The sequence below is a fragment of the Phalacrocorax carbo genome, chromosome Z, assembly GCF_963921805.1.
Source record: "Phalacrocorax carbo chromosome Z, bPhaCar2.1, whole genome shotgun sequence".
Lineage (NCBI taxonomy): Eukaryota > Metazoa > Chordata > Aves > Suliformes > Phalacrocoracidae > Phalacrocorax > Phalacrocorax carbo.
In genome coordinates this window covers 84844723-84859741 of record NC_087548.1, presented here as the reverse complement: position 1 = coordinate 84859741, position 15019 = coordinate 84844723, and the positions used below count along the sequence as shown (strand labels likewise).

The following is a 15019-nucleotide window of genomic DNA, read 5'->3' as shown; positions in this document are numbered from 1 at the left end:
GGGAGGGTCTCCGCCGCCATCTCGCTGCCGACGGGGGCGGCGGAGGCCGTGCCCGGTCCCGACAGAGAACCTCGCCCCGTCCTACCGCCGGCGGGGGCTGGGGCGCGACCTGCGCCACACGCAAGATGTCCGCCCGCCCGAGGAGCCCGCGCTCGCGCCGCGGCGGGCTCGGCTTCCCTCCCGCGGGGCCGCCCCCTGCGGCCGCCCGGCCCGAGCCCCGCTGCCGCGGGAGCAGCGGGGGCTGCTTGTCAGCGGTCGCTTGGCTTTCTCTGAGCTACAGCTCAGGCGTTCTCACAGCATCTATATAAATTCTCCCTGGCCTGACCCTGCGGGGTCCCTTCCCTCTGCCCCTGAGGGTCTGTCACGATCCACTGTTGGGCTGAACAGTTTGGCAGCAGTTAAACCCCCTTGGTTTCCAACCGACCTCTCATAATTCTGGGATGTTGGGGGCGGCTGGGCCTAATTTCTGGGTAACTCCGATGTGTTAGCGTGACTAGGTTCCTTTTACATTCTCAGAAACAGAATTAAGACTCAAACCGGAGTCAAGTGCCAAGGCACTTTGTTTGGCCAAAAAGAGATATGCGAGAGAAAAGCCAAAAAAAGGGGGGAAAAGAGGGTGAAAAAGTGAACAGGAGGGTGGGAGGGAGCGGGACTGTTGCGACAGCTGTCCCCACGGATCTGCGGCAGTCTGTCCGGTGCGGGGAGGGGGCGCGGGTGGTGTCCGGGCGTCCGATGCACCTTTGAAGCCGAGGAGGGGGGTCGTTCCAGAACGCTCCTCCATCGTCTCTGCCGGTTTCCCCTTGGTGTAAGGTTGCTCTCTTGCATAGTCGATAACTGTCCCGCGTACCCAGGCTTCCCCTTCGGCGGTGGGGCACATGCCCAGTACCGTCACTAGAGGGTGCTTGAGACTTCTGGAGGCTCCGAGCCCCACCCGCCACATGTTGCCAGTCAGCCTTGAGACCGGCCCTACGCACGGAGAGTATGTGCTCCGAGATAGCGGGGCGCACATTCCTGCCGCGTCGGCCTTGGTGATTAAACTGTTCTGCTCAGCTGCCGTGGCGATCAGGCTGCGGTAGAGAAACTTGCCCACAAACAATGTAGAGACAAGATTCTAGTCCCTGACAGAGTCCCACTCCCACCCCCCTGGGCGTCCGAGTCCCGGGGGGTGCGTGCGTGCATGGCTGACTATGGCTCCATTTAGTGTGGGGGGCCTCTGGCCCTGCCCGCTCCCCCACTGGTGGGGTCCGCTCTCCACCCCTCCCAGCTCCCCGTGCATGCCCTGGGGAGGAACTGCCACTCTGGTCAGCAGGGGGTGGAGAAGCAATGGGGTCTGACATGGCCGATCTCCTACCTGGACATGGATGCTGGGCTTGGCCAGGGCCTGGGCAGGGCCCCCCCGGCCTCCAGAGATCCCCAGGGCCTCTCAAAGCCCTCTCAGGGACATGTGCAGGGCCAAGCAGCCTCTTCCAGAGAGCCCCAGGGGCTCTCCTGGGCCTCGCAGAGCTCCATGAAAGGCGCTCCAGGGCCACTGCAGGGCCTGGGGAGCAGTATGGCTACCTGGGGCTCCACGCTGGGTGCAGCAGAGCCCCCCCAGCTGTCTGGGGAAGAGCAAGGCTCCACAGCACCATGTGGGGCCCCTCCTGGTGCCCTTGTGGGGGCCTGCGGGACAGAAGGGCTTCCCAAGGGGTGCAAGCGGGACCCGACGCGTCCCCTGTAACTGCTGGGGGGTGGCAGCTCTCCCCAGGGGTGCGTGGTGGGCCTGGCAGGGTTCCCCTGGGGCCTGGCGGGCAGCAGGGCTGTAGGTAGCCTACGGCAGTGTGGGACGGGAAAGAAGGACTCAAAGAGCACAGGAAGTTCCACACTCCTTTTATCAACGGCTGGGGGACACAGGCAGGCCAGCTGTGCGAAGGCCTCTGCTTCCAGCCTGCACGATGCCCCTTTCCTTCCTGGGCCGCGTTCCAAAGCGTTCCTCTCGCTGCCCTGCCACAGCACCTGGCTGCTTCTTGAGGCTTCCCGGCCAGCGAACACACTGGAGCCATGGGCCACGGCCCAGTCGTGCCCCTCCCCATGAAATGGGAGCGCGGCAGAAGCTGCTGGCGAGGGGACAGGCCCAGCTGCTCAGGTGGTGCCAGTGTGCAGAGCACACGGGGATCAGCGCTGCACCCAGTTCCAGCAGCACAGGCAGCCGGCTCCCAGGGCAGGGGTCCTCTTCCTCCTCCTCCACGCCCTCCGGAGCCGGTAGCACAGTGCTTGCAGGCGGAATCCGGAGGGAGGCTCTGGTGCTGCAGCGCCCAGGATCAGCAGGGTTTGAGATGCCAGGGAAGCGACCGAGAGGCTGCGGTCATTCACCGTGCCTTGAAGGGCTGGGACAGAAAGGACCAGCCGAGGTCAGAGCGCAGATCTGCAGGGACCTGGGAGCCCCTCTGGCCAGGGCCACCCCTGCCCCCGCAGCTCTTCCCAGAGCCAGGAAGGAGGGAGGCAGGGGCGCTGGCATGAGCTGGAAGGTGCTGGCCACCGAGGCCCCACGTGTCCTTGAAACCTCTCCCTGGCTCTGGCCACACGACCACTCACTCACCCACGCAGGGATCGGAGCCCTCCACGGCCAGGGCAGGGGTTGGAGCTGCCTACCCAGGGTCTTCCCTCCTCCCCACCAGCCCCCGCAGACACCCCACTGCCCTCACTCACCCTCGTAGATGACCTGGAGCTTCTCCTGGCACCCATCCCTCAGCTGCTGTCCAGCGAGACCTAGGTACACATAGCCTGTCACAAATCCTACTGGCCTGCCCAGACCAGCAGCCTCGCTCCCCTCACTGGCCCCACGGGCCTGGCCACGAGCCCTCCTCCCCTTGGGCAAGGCTGAGCCCGGGCGCTCCCCTGAGCGTGAAGCCCAGGGCGCCTGCGAGGGACGCAACAAGGCTCCCACCAGCCCCCCGTGCACGGGCTGGGGTGGGAGAGGGTGGCAGGGAGCTCGGTGGGCACCTGGCCCCGCATCGGGCAGTCAGGGCTCTGCAGCCGCCCGGTGGATTCGGCAGCAGCCATGGCTGGGGCTAAGCTGCCGTGGGGCAGGGAGAGGCCCGCGGCGGGGTTGTGGCTCACCAAGGAACCTGATGGCCGCCTCACGCAAGGCCTCCTGTGGGCTCTGCAGATACGGCAGGCTCTGGTGCAGGTACTCCTCTGCTCTTCTGCTGTTCTGCGTGAGCTGGAGAGAGCGCAAGGGGACAGGGTTGGCACAGACCCTCCCCCTGTGCCCAGGACTGGCACCCCCTGCCTTCCCCTGGCCAGACACCCACAATGCCCAGCCAGCGTCTGGCTCCTGCTGGCCTTTGGAGGGAGCAGAGGGCAGGGTGCTCCCCGGGGCGCTGCTGTGCCGTCCTGCCACCAAGGCCCAGCTGGGCCAGGGCTCTGTCGGCGCCCCTGGTCTATGGAGGGGAAAGGGAGCCTGTGTGCGGTGCACGCAGGCAGCGCTGGGCTGCCGCTGTGGGTGGGGGCACAGCTGCTAGCCCCACGCGCTGGGCGTGGGGGGAAACGGCCTTCTCCAGGCTGGGCGTGGGGCTTCGGGCGCATCCTTACCAGGCACTCGCCAACCTGGTACGTCTGCTCCATCTGCATCAGCTTCCTGAGCTGCCCCCACTTGAGGAACTCGGCAGCTCCAAGGAGGGCTTCCTGAGATGCCTGCAGAGGAGCAGAGAGCGGGAGGTGGCACCGCCGCCCGAGGGACAGGACCTGGGGGTCCCTGGGCAGGGCGGGGGGAGGCAAGGGCTGGGCATCCAAACCGCGGCCTCAGGCACCTGCAGGCGCCGCTGGGAAGCCCACGGGGGCTCCAGTGCTTAGGTCTTTGTGGCCGCGCACTGCTGCCCAGCTGTGCTGGATCCGGCAGGGCAGGTGTAGGAAATGTCCCTGCCCAGCTTCTCAGATGCTGCCAGCTGTGCGGCTGCCGGCAGGGAGGGGCTCTGAGCCCTGCTCAGGGACTCCAGAGGTTGGGCCCCAGCTGAGGCACTTTCAGAGGCTTAGAAGTCCCCACCTGAGCCACGCTGTGGTCACTGTCGTGCAGGTGGAAGAAGAGGGGCACCAGGCTCCTTTGCACGTCCTTCCGCAGCTGCTTTTTGTGGGTTCTGACTGCAACCTTCATGGCGTCTCTGCAGAGGAGGATGGAGTGCTTTCGCACGTAGCTGGACTCCTAGGAGGAGAGAAGGAAAAGGGGAGGATCTCAGTCCTGGCTCCTCCAAGCCCACGGTGCGGAGGGGAAGGCTTGCGGCTCTCCCTCTGCAGTGAGGAGAACTCATGGGCCGGTGGGCTCAGGCCGAGAGGGCCGCGCCATCCCCGGGCCACGGACACATGCCCTCAGGCATGCTAACCAAGCCTCTGCGCTCCCGCCGCCTTACGTTTTCAAAGAGTGGCAGGAGCATCTCAACCAGCTGCAGAGCGATGGTGAGAGCCGTCTGCCTGTCCACCAGGCAGAGCACGTTGCTGAGGACAGTCAGGGCCGCCGTCCTGACCTCACAGTCGTCATCCCGCAGCTGCTGTGAGACCCGCGGCAGCAGGTATTGCAGAGTCGCTGCCTGCGTGAAAGACACCATTTTGTTTTGCGATGCGATCGAGGACCGCACCGGCAAAAGCACTCTGCGTGTAGAGGGTGCAGCGCCGGTCGTGCAGAGATCTCTCCGCGTGTGGCGCAGCCCAGGGCCTGGCCTGATGTGCTGAGGGGCTGCTGAAGAGGGCAGCGGGAGCGGTGGGCACCGTTCCCGCCGCTCCCGATTGCTGGCAAAGCCTGAGCAAGTCACTGCACGCACCATCGCCTGCAGCCCAGCCCCAGGTGGGTGCCCTCCCTGTGCCCGGCTGCCCCTGCTCACCTGCTCGGGTCTCCCAGACAGTGTGACGAGGCTCGTGACTGCCATCCTGCGCAGCACCAAGTTCTTGCTCCGCAGGTGGATGTGGACGACGTACAGGACGTGGTCAGAGACGTCCTCAAAGTCAGTGCAGTCTAGGAGCTGAAACGCAGGCGGCGGCAGAGTGAGAGCCCGGCACAGCCAGCAGAGCTCCCGGACGGCTCGGGGCAAGGCAGCAGGGCCAGTCACAGCCCAGGCAGGAGGCTGCAGGGCCCACAGAGGTCCCTCCCCACCTCCCCTCTGCCCTCTGCCTCGTGCACGCAGCCCAGCTTCCCCCCACGTGCCCTCAGACAGGCAGCGCTTGCCAGCAGGCCCACCTCAACGAAGACAGTCATGGCACCGACGTCCAGGTAGTCCTGCCTCTGGAGGAGGCCTACGGCCGCCCTCTCCCATATGGAGGCGCAGCAGTCTGGTACTTCACGCCGCAGCACCCTGGCCGGGGGAAAGAAGGCACTGGTGGCACCGAGCTGGGCAGGCAAAGCTCTCTGGGACTGCGCTGCCAGCCCCAGCCATTACCCCGCAGGCCCGGCCACGGCGGGCAAGGCTGTGTTTGCACCTTGCGTCGCCTGCTCGCGCCCCACCGCCCACGAGGAAGGGGATCGTGCAGGGGGCCCTTCCTCTCCAGGGGAGAAACACCCGGGCAGACCAGGAGAACTGGCGAGGCTCTCACCTAGTCAGCAAGGCGATACCGGTGTGGTAGGTCTCGGGGCTCATGAGCATGTCCCAGGCACCCTGCCTCCCGATGTCTTCAAGCAGGGAGGCACCGCCCAGGCACTGGAAGAGACCTTGCATGCCGCTCAGCGCGTGCCTGCGTGCAGAGCAAAGCAGGGTCACACGTGGAGCCGCGGCTGCAGCTCAGGGCCTGGGGCAGAGACCAGGGAGCAGGGGCAGAGCACCTGAGGCAGAGGTCTGTAGGATGGTTGGCCTCCCAGCTGTGACTGCCAGGCCTGCAGCAGCCCTGCCGTGAGCTCTTCAGGCTGAAGGAGATCTGGACCACCACTGCCATGAAGAGCTCAGCTAAAAGGAACAGCACGCGGCATCGGCAGGCGGGCTCCTGGAAGATCTCGCTCATGGCACCGGCTACCTGCAGAAGACACCCAGGGACCGCTCTCACTGCAGAGGTGTCCCTGCAGCACCGCCCGGGGCTGGGGCGAGCAGCTCAGGCGCTGAGCTGAGCTGAGGGAGATGCCAGAGCAGAGCCCAGCCCAACTACATGGCCTGGAGCCCACCAGTGGCGGCTCTCAGGTCTCAGCTCCCATTTGTAATATGGGCATGCGAGCGTTGGTGGCCCAGAGGGAGCCAGGCAGCCGCCCTGGCCCAGGCTTCCCGGCTGCCACACAGGCAGGAGGATGTGGGGAGGGGGGAAGGCCACTGAGGGCAGCAGGGGCAGGGGCAGGGCAGGCTGCCTGGCTGTGAGCTGCAGGCTGAGCAGCACACACTGCCCTGCCTGGCGTGGCCCTGAGGCCCCTGTGCCAGGAGCCCCTGGGCAGGTCTGGGATTGGGGGCAGGGGGAGAAGGGCAGAGGGGCTGGAGAGGGGCACACAGCCCTGCGGGTGGACAGGTGGAACGGGCCTCCTCCAGACACTCACAGCCAGGAAACAGCAGCAGCAGCAGCATTCTGCCTCAAACACGTGCAAGCTGGCACCCTCTTCCTGGGCCAGCAGGAGCTGCTTCAGCACGGTCTCCGCGAGGAAGCGGTCAGAGGCCAACATGCTCCACATGGCCCTGGCGGTGCTGCGGAGCCAGAGCACGCTGTCAGTGGGGCTGCCTTGGCCACCAGCCCTTCTGCCTGGGCAGGCTCCAGAGGTCTTGAGCTGCCCCTGAGGCGGATGAGCCAGCCACGTACCTGTCACAGTGCGGGGAAGCGTGCAGGAGGCCAGTGGTCACCTCCCAAGGGTACAACTGGGCCAGCCGGAGAAGGGTCCTCCTCAGGATGTCCTTGAGCGGCTGCTGGCTGACGTACGCCAGCTGCCCATGGATGGTCTGCACGACCTCACCCACCTGTGGAGGCAGGGGAGTGGAGTGGGCTGGAGCGCAGCCACAGCCCCTGCTGCCGCCAAGAACCGCTTGCCTCCCGTGGCTCTTTGCTGGCCTCCAAGGCCGCCTGTCGGGTGCTGCCAAGCCTCGGACTCGGGGTGGGGGCCACAGCCCCCGGAGGGCACGCGCACAGGGAACGTGGCTGCACGCAGCGTACCTTGGCCAGCTCCGAGCTGGGGTCCCTCAAGACCACCTCCAGCATGTTGGCGATCGGCTGGGTGTCAGACACTCTTGGGTGCACCATGCCTTTCAAGACTGTGAGGATGAAGTCAGTCCTCTCAGTCTGGAAGAGGAAGTTCCCAAATATCTGAGGGAGAGAGTGAGGGAAGAGGTGTCTCACTGAACACCCTGGTTGCAGGGCTCAGCTGCGCAGCGGGGGCAGCTCTGGAGTGAGGAAGGCGGGGCAGCACTGGCCCCCTGCCCCAGGACAGGTGCCTGCTCTGGGGTGATTGCAGCCACAGAGGGTGCGGAGAGGAAGCTGCTCTGTGGCCTGAAGGAGGGCAGTGGGGCAACAGGGCCACGGTGTGCTGCCTCTGCCAGCAACCAGAACTCGCTGGTGGCCAGCATGGCCGGAGCTGCTGCAGTGACGCTGGCTTAAGGCCTTTGGCTACTCCCTGTGCAGAAGCGGTGGGACCCCGCAGCCTGATGCGCGGAAGGCCGTGCCATCCCGCCCGATGCACTGGTTCATCCGAGTGTCCTGCCAGCCCCATGGCCCAGACCCCCAGCAAGGGAGGAGCTCGTTACCGCCGCCTCGTCAGCGGACTCCTTGGGCCCCAGGGTGGTAGCGCTTTCCCGCTCCGCTGGCAGGTTTGGATCCTCCCATGCTGCCTTGCTGCCTGGGCAGGAGGGGAGACACACAGTGAGCGGCAGGACCAACGCAGAGCTGCAGACAGCAGGCGAGGGCATCAGGGAGAGCGCTGTGCCTGGCTCTCCGTTGTGTGGGCAGGCGCGGAGATGTGCGAGGGTGGCCGTGGGCCCCTCCCCAGGGGGAGGAAGGGAAACGGCCTCCTAGGCTACAGAAGGGCAGGAGGGGTCGGTGTGGCTTTCTGCTTGGCAGGAGGAGGAGGGGAGAAGCCCCGGGATGCTGTTGCCATAGGCCCTCCAGCTCAAGGGTTCTCAGACCGGTCCCCAAGGCACCGCTCCAAGGTGGGCTGCGTGGGGCCTGGGCTTGGCGCGGCATGGCTGCTGCCCTGCTCCAGCCTCAGAGGAGTTGCCGCTCCTTCCTCTAGCAGAGGAGGGGGGCCAAGGCGGTGCGGCGCCTCGCCTGGGCCCTTGTGGCAGGAAGGCCCCAGCGTCTCTTACTGTGTCGCAGCAGAATGAAGCGGTGGAAGGCACGCAGCGCCTCCACAGCTCCGCGGCTGATCTCCTGGTCCTGCTCGGCACAGGACAGGGTGAGGTGCCCCATCACCTGCCCCAGGAATGGCAGGGTCCTGAGTTTGAAGAGGAGGGTGGTGCCTGCTGTGAAGCGCGAGGCCTGTGGGAGAGAGGAAGGAGCTGTAGCAGGGCCAGGCTGCGGCAGATGGGACAAAAGCCCTAAGCCCCGAGAGCAGGCCCCGGGGCGAGTGCTGCACGAGGCAGAGCTCTGGAGGGCTGTGCCCCACACTGCACCCCGTGGAGACCCGTCCTGCGGCAGCTGCAACAGGGCGAGGAGCGTGCTGCCTCCCTGCGAAGGGAGCCCTGGGAAGGCCTTGCCTCCCATCGCCGTGAGGCCGCGGGACTGGGGTGCCTGCAGGAGGATGGAGAGCCTGGCTCTGCTGGTCCTCCACAGTGGCATTCAGCTGCAGGAGCCCTCCTCCCACGCTGGTGGGACTCTCCATCTCCCCTTGGCGGGGTGCAGCCAGGCGCCCTCTCCCCCTGCCGGGTCCTTCTGGCAGGCTGCCCCAAGGCCTGGCACTGCCCTGCCCAGCTCTCCCCAGCACGGGCAGGGAGGGCCTGCGGAGCTGCAGCAGGAGCCCCGGGGCCAGCGGGCTGGGGAAGGGGCCGGGATCAGGCCGTGGCAGCGGGGAGGGTGAGGACCCGAGAGCCCCGCAGGCCCTCAGCACTGAAGCGCCTGGGCAGCAATGCAGGGCCTCCCCTGGAGCGAAGGGCTGCCAGAGCCAGGCCCGCCAAATGCTCCCCTGCTCGGGGCCAGAGCTGGTTCCCGAGAGAGAAGGCATGGGTGAGAGCAGCATCCAGAGAGAGGGGCAAAGGCGCTGGCGTCTGGCCAGTGCTGGCGCAGGGCTGTGCCCTGCTGAATCCCCTGCCCGACGCCAGGCCTCCCTGGCAGGGAGCCCGGAGCTACCGGCTACTCTGGGGCACCAGGAAGGGGCGAGGGGTGCCCAGAGGTCTCCTCTACCGCAGGCTCCTTACCTCCAGCATCGAAGCGGGCCTCATGCACCGGCTCAGGCTGACAATCCTCCTCACAGCGCTCCGGCGCGTAGCCACATCCTGGCTGGCTGTGAAGGGCACCAGGGCCTGAGGAGGGGAAAGCTGCTGGTCTGCCTTGGGAAACAACAGCGGCACCCGGAGCGGTGGCTCTGCCAAGTGCCTGCGGGGTTTGTGCAACGGGCCGCCAAAGCTTCCCCCGGCCAGGAGGAAGGCCTGGACCGGGGTCTGGCCGCCTCCTGACTTCGGGGACCATTGCCGACAGCTGGGCACCCGCTGCAGTCAGGGAGGCAGCCGGATCCTGTCCCCCAGCCACCCCTGCCCCTTTCCATGCGCTCCTCCAAGAAGGGCCGCACGCCCCCTCTCCAGGAGGACAGGAACCTGCAGGGGGTCCTGCACCAGGGAGGCTGCGCTATGGCCATGGGGAGGCCAGCAGAAGAGTACTTCAGGGCTGGGCTCCCCTTGCCCCGTGGCCGCATCCCAGCAGAGCTCCGCCCTGCTGCGGCCTGGGGAGGAAAGCGGGGATGGGGCAGGGAGCGAAGGCAGTGGCTCAGCAGTGCCAGCTGCCAGAGCAGGGGACCTGGGAAGGACACTTGGACTCCTTCGACTGCTGTGGTTCTGGGCTGGGGTGTGCATGCTCCAGAAGGCCGCGTCTCTTTAGGGCAAGGCAGGGAAGAGACCCCGTGAGCCCTGCTCTTGGCAAATGGCTGACCTGCAGGAGTTTCTCCACTATCATGGTGGTGGTCCTCGGCGAAGCCCTGTGCATCAGCACCATGAGCATGCTGTCCAGGGTCTTCAGGATCTGCAAGGGGATGCAGCGGGTGGCACACTTGCCCTGGCCCGTCTTCCTTGCAGGAGGTTGGCCTTGAATGCCCTCCACCCGAGGCGTGCCTCAGCTGCCCTCTGGTGCCCAGGAGAGGCCCCAGCGTCCCCCCGGTCTTTCTTCTATCATCTTCCAGCAGCCAAAGCCAACTGGGGAAAGGTGCATGGGGGCCGACTGGCAGGCTCTCACCCCACACTTGCCTGAGCATCGAGTGAATCACGGTCGTGCTCTGTGTTCTCTGCTGAAAGAAGATGGAAGCTGCCGGAGGCGCAGTGGCAGACGGGCTGGTCCCGCAGGCCTTGCGTATTTTTGCTGCAAGAAAAGAAGGTGCCGGTTGGATGCCGGGGCTTCCACGTCCGGGAAGGTGTCCGCTAACGTTGTGGCTGGCAGTTGCCGTACGAGGTGGGGAAGGGATGTGTGGAGGCACCGCCTTCCTCCCCCGTGATGCTGGGCCAGGGACAGAGGGCAGTCGTGGCCGGTGGAGCCCGAACCCCTTTCTGTCTCCTGCCTCTCCCTTCAGAGGAAAAGGCAAGAGGCACCGGGGAGCCCTGGAGCACCCTGCAGCCTGCCACGAGGCCCGGCGACGGGCCGAGCAGGAGGGCGAGCAGAGGCCCAAAGAGCGCGCTGCCAGGGTCCTGCCAGGATAGGAGGTGCCCGGTGCCATCAGGCCTGTGCTGTGGGGAGGCTCTGGCCCGGCCAGGGCCTGGGGCAGGCACCTCACTGCAGCGATGACAAGCACAGCTTGCTGCCGTATCGCGGCGTCCATGCTGGGAGGGAACTCCTTTAGCCGGAGGACCTGGAGAGGGAGAGCACGCCTGGCTGGGGCACAGGAGCTGCCAGTGCCCGCACCAGTGTGCAAGGTGGGCAGAGCCCCGCTGTCCCCAGGCCAGCACCGGCACCCAGAGCTGCCCCCGCTCCGCAGTCGCCCCATGGCAGGCAGGGCTGTTCCCACGGAGGCCTGTCTCCCGCTCCCCCTGAGCCCAGACGCCCGAGTGCTGTCCTGACCGCTGGAGCCGTGCTCGGCCAACTTTGCCCCCCTCCCTCAGCCCCGCTGGGGGTCCCCTCACCTCCATTTTCTCCACCAGCTCACATGCTGCTCTGAAACTAGGCAGGTACCTGCCCTGCAGCCAGGCTCTGCAGAGCGTGCAGATGGAGGCCAGCACCCTCAGCTTGGAGGCCTCTTCCTGACAGTCCGGGAGAAAAGAGAGAGAGAGGGAGGGAGGGAGGGTGAGGGGGCAGAGGCACGGCCAGCAGGAGCAGGGGCTCGAGGCGCTGCAGTGGTGGTGCAGGGGGCCGGGAGGCGAGCAGCTCTGCACGGGCAGCAGCCCTCCAAGAGCCCGCGCGCAGGCAGCGGAGCTGTACGGCAGCGCCCAGCTGGGAGCTGCAGGCAGAGCCTTGCCGCCGAAGGCTGCGGTTACCCTTTCGGTGCTGTTAAGGAAGGCCAAGAAGTAGTCGTGGGCTTCCTCCTCATCGCCCTCCAGCTGGCAGCTGGGGGCAGTAGCAGCTGCACCTGGTGAAGAAGAGCAGGGAGAGCTGTGGGCAGGGGCAGGAGGTAGAGGGAAGAGAGGGGCCCTCCCTCCAGCCCTGCGCCCGCTGCCCTCCTGTCCCTGGCAAGCCCTGGGCCAGGGTGCTGGTGCCCCCTCTCCCCCAGGATGCCGCTGGCAGCAGGGTGGGAAAGGTCCCAGCCCCGCAGCACCTCTGCCTCCTGCCAGCGCAGCTGCCTCTCCCTGCCCTGCTCTGTGCCCTGAGGCAGGAGGTCCTGTGGATACCCACTTGTGGAGGGGGTCTCCTGACTGGGGCTCTTCTCCTCCTCCTCCTCCTCCTCCTCCGCGTTTGGGGGGGGGCTGGCAGAGCCCAGGTCCTCGCTGGGCAGCTCGTGTTGCCTGGGGCTTTCTGAGTGCTGCTGGTCCTCAGCGGCCACCCCAGCCCTTTCCTCCTCTGCCCCCCTGGGCGCAGAGCTCCTGCGGGGGGAATCACGCGCCACCCTGCGGGACGGAGGGAAGGGGTGAGGGGGCGAAGGGGGCAGCCCACGGCAGGCGGCCCCACCCCGCTGCTGCCTGGCCGGAGCGGGGAGGTGGTGGGGCGGAGGAGCAGGCCAGGGACAGGCGGGATCTCCCGCAGGACGCCCTTTCCCAGCGGGCAGTCCCCACCCCGGCGCTGGCACCGGCTCTCCTGCCCCCAGCCCCTTCTGGAAGGGCCCGCCTGCTGGGCCCCGGGGGTCCCCGGGGGTCCTTGTGGCGCTGGCCCAGCCCCAGCCCTGCATTCGTACCCGGTGGGGGCGGTGGAGCGTTGGCGACGCACCGTGGCCCTGGGGCCGTGGTGTGCCCGGGGCCGCAGGGAAACACGTGCTCTGTGCACAGGGGCTCCTCCACGACCTGCGCGGCTCATGGCCTTCTCTCGTGAGAGTCCTGGACACTGTGGGGCTGCCACGCCGGTGCTGGGCACCTCTAGCTGCCACACAGGTAGGTCACAAAGGGCCCTGTTGTGACCGGCCACTGGGCCAGGAGGGCCAGGCTGTCCTGCCCCGCACTGTGACACGGCATCTCCCAGGGATACTGACCCGGCACTGGTTCTGGCTGCAGCCTCTGGCCCCTCTGCGTGCTTCCCCTGCCACGGGGTTACGGTTTTGGCTGGGAGGGAGTTGATTTCCTTCACTGGAGCTGGTACAGTGCTGCGTTTTGCATTTAGGATGAGAATAATGCTGATAACACACTGATGTTTTAGTTGGTGCCAAGCGGTGCGAACGCTAGTCATGGGCTCCTCCAGCTTCCCAGGCCCTGCCAGGGGCACAACAAGCCACGGGGGGAGGGGAGGGGGCACAGCCAAGGTAGCGGCTCCAAAATGGCCAAAGGGATATTTCCGTATCACGTGACGTCACGCCCAGTATATTAACTGGGGGGAGTTGGCCGGGGAAGCAGCGATCGCGTCTCGGGCACTGGTGGCGTCAGTGGGCGGGTGGTGAGCGGTCGCATCGCTTGCTGTTTGTTTGGCTTTTCCCCCTCCCCAGGTGTCGCCTCTCTCTCCCTCTCTTGTTGTTTTCCTTCTCAACATATCATTACTGTTATTATTACTATACCTACGACTGGTTTGTTTTAATTATTAAACTCTTTTTTAAATTCTTACCTCAACCCATGAGTTTTCTTACTTTTGCTCTTCCGATCCTCTCCCCCATCCCGCTGGGGTGGGGGGAGTGAGCGAGCAGCTGCGTGGTGCGGAGTTGCTGATGGGGCTAAACCGCGACGCACGGGCAGCACTGCCCAGCACTGGCGCTCCCCCTTTGGCTAGAGGCCTGGAACCTGGCTCTGCGGTCGATGGGCTTCCTCTTGCACCCTGCCCGCCTCCCACAGAAATACGTCCCGATCCCTGCCATGGGCAGGGACATCTTCAACTGGACCAGGTTGCTCAGAGCCCCGCCCAACCTGCCCTGGAACATTTCCAGGGATGGGGCATCCACAGCGTCTCTGGGCAACCTGTTCTGGAGTCTGCGCTGGCTTGGGCTGGGATGGAGTGAATTCTCTCCACTGTAGCTGGTGAAGTGCCGGTGGCGCACTGATGCTGTAGTTGCTGTTAAGTAGCGGCTCAGCGTCCCGAAGTAGCGCCTGTAGTAGTCGGGCACCTTTCCAGCTTCCCATGCTCTGCCAGGTGGGCAAGGGGCCACGAGGGCCGCGGCCACAGCCCAGACAGCTGGCCCCAACTGGCCATGGGATATTCCATACCATGTGACGCCACGACCAGTATATTAAGCGGGGGAGTTGGCGCACAGGGAGGCGGCTGCGACTCGGGGACTGGTGGCGGCGGGTCGGCGGGTGGTGAGCAGCTGCGACACAAGCTGTCTGTTTCAGTGGTTCATTCCCCCTTCCCCCTGGCCCGGGTTTTGCGTCTGTCTCGGTAGTCTCCTTTTCATTGCATTATTGTTGCTGTTGTTATCGTTTTATTTTGATTATTAAACTGTTCTTATCTGAACCCACGAGCTTTCTCACTTTTACCCTTCTGATTGTCTCCCCCACCCTGCTGGAGGGGGAGTGAGCGAGCGCCTGTGTGGGGCTGAGTGTCCGGCTAAACCACAAGAAGTCTCACCACCCTCATGGCAAAGAATGCCTTCCTTGTATTTCATCTAAATCTGCCCTGCTTCAGTCCACAACCGTTGCCCCATGTCCTGTCCCTTCTTAAAGGCTGAAAGTGGTCCCTAATCTGCCTCCACAGGGTGCCTCTTTTCAACATTTTTGATTGCAAAAGAGTCACTCTGCAAGGGGCGGTGGTGGGGGCAGCGCTGGGGCCTGCGGGGCTGTGGGCCTGCGGCAGGTACCGGCGTGCTGAAGGTGGCCGGGGCGGTGGCACGATGCCGCCTGCCTCAGGGCTTGTGCCCGGTGGGGGAACTCGTGCGGTTTCTTCCTGTCCCTGTCAGGCGGTCGCCAGAGGCCACCAGTGGAAAACGGCAGCGCTGCCCCGGGCCAACCATTTCCAGGCCCTTGTGCGGCTGCGGCAGTGGGGCTGCTGGGACTGCTGAGCGTGGCCTTGTCTCTCAGCGGTGACAGGGCTGGCGGCACCATGTGGTTTCCCTGGGATGCGATGAGGCTCCCCAGGCACGTCGTCCCGCTGCGTTACCACCTCCTCGTCCATCCTAAGCTCACCACCCTGACCTTCGGTGGGGCTGCCGTCATAGAGGACGTAGTCCCCCGGCAGAGCGGAGCGCTTGTCCTGCCCAGCGGGCGCCTGCACGTCACCAGGGCCGACAGCGAGGCCGGGAGCGCCTGCTCGGTATTTTCATTTTTCTAGTTTCACCAGTGTAGAAGTAACGTTTACAAATGAAAGTGCCCGTATATATTCATAGACGCGTTTCTGTTCTCCGTGTGGGAAGAGTGGGCATGGGCATGACTTCTTTCCAGCATACCTTCAGAGTGCAATGTCA

At 65.6% G+C, this 15019-nt stretch overlaps 1 protein-coding gene across 4 annotated transcripts; it reads right to left on the bottom strand.

Moving 5' to 3' along the window:
* Positions 1–1825: 1825 nt before the first annotated feature.
* LOC135310638 (maestro heat-like repeat-containing protein family member 7) lies at positions 1826–13911 on the bottom strand. Of its 4 annotated transcripts, XM_064439141.1 has the most exons (23): positions 12671–13911; positions 11884–12095; positions 11529–11620; positions 11178–11294; positions 10827–10906; positions 10311–10422; positions 10000–10089; positions 9273–9377; positions 8226–8397; positions 7668–7759; positions 7081–7230; positions 6733–6887; positions 6476–6620; positions 5783–5970; positions 5557–5694; positions 5204–5318; positions 4851–4988; positions 4383–4559; positions 4022–4177; positions 3571–3672; positions 3101–3199; positions 2686–2749; positions 1827–2363 (listed from the first exon to the last, which is right to left on the bottom strand). In XM_064439141.1, the coding sequence occupies exons 1-23, from the start codon at positions 12862–12864 to the stop codon at positions 2152–2154; spliced, it is 3105 nt and encodes a 1034-aa protein (XP_064295211.1). In that variant the 5' UTR covers positions 12865–13911; the 3' UTR covers positions 1827–2151. The 4 variants fall into 4 exon arrangements, with proteins under 4 accessions (XP_064295209.1, XP_064295208.1, XP_064295210.1 ...); XM_064439139.1 differs by having other exon boundaries at positions 1826–2363; positions 2686–2745; positions 3097–3199; positions 11178–11620; XM_064439138.1 differs by having other exon boundaries at positions 1826–2363; positions 11178–11620.
* Between the last annotated feature and the right edge of the window lie 1108 nt (positions 13912–15019).

Bases quoted from the DNA above. Each gene is read 5' to 3' on its own strand.
- LOC135310638 (XM_064439139.1), bottom strand. From the start codon at position 12,864: ATGACTAGCGTTCGCACCGCTTGGCACCAACTAAAACATCAGTGTGTT. The intron at 10,090-10,310 runs GCAAGTGTGGGG...ATCCCCTTGCAG, and splicing joins GTGATTCACTCGATGCTCAG to ATCCTGAAGACCCTGGACAG. The intron at 4,989-5,203 runs GTGGGCCTGCTG...CCTGCGTTTCAG, and splicing joins CCATGACTGTCTTCGTTGAG to CTCCTAGACTGCACTGACTT.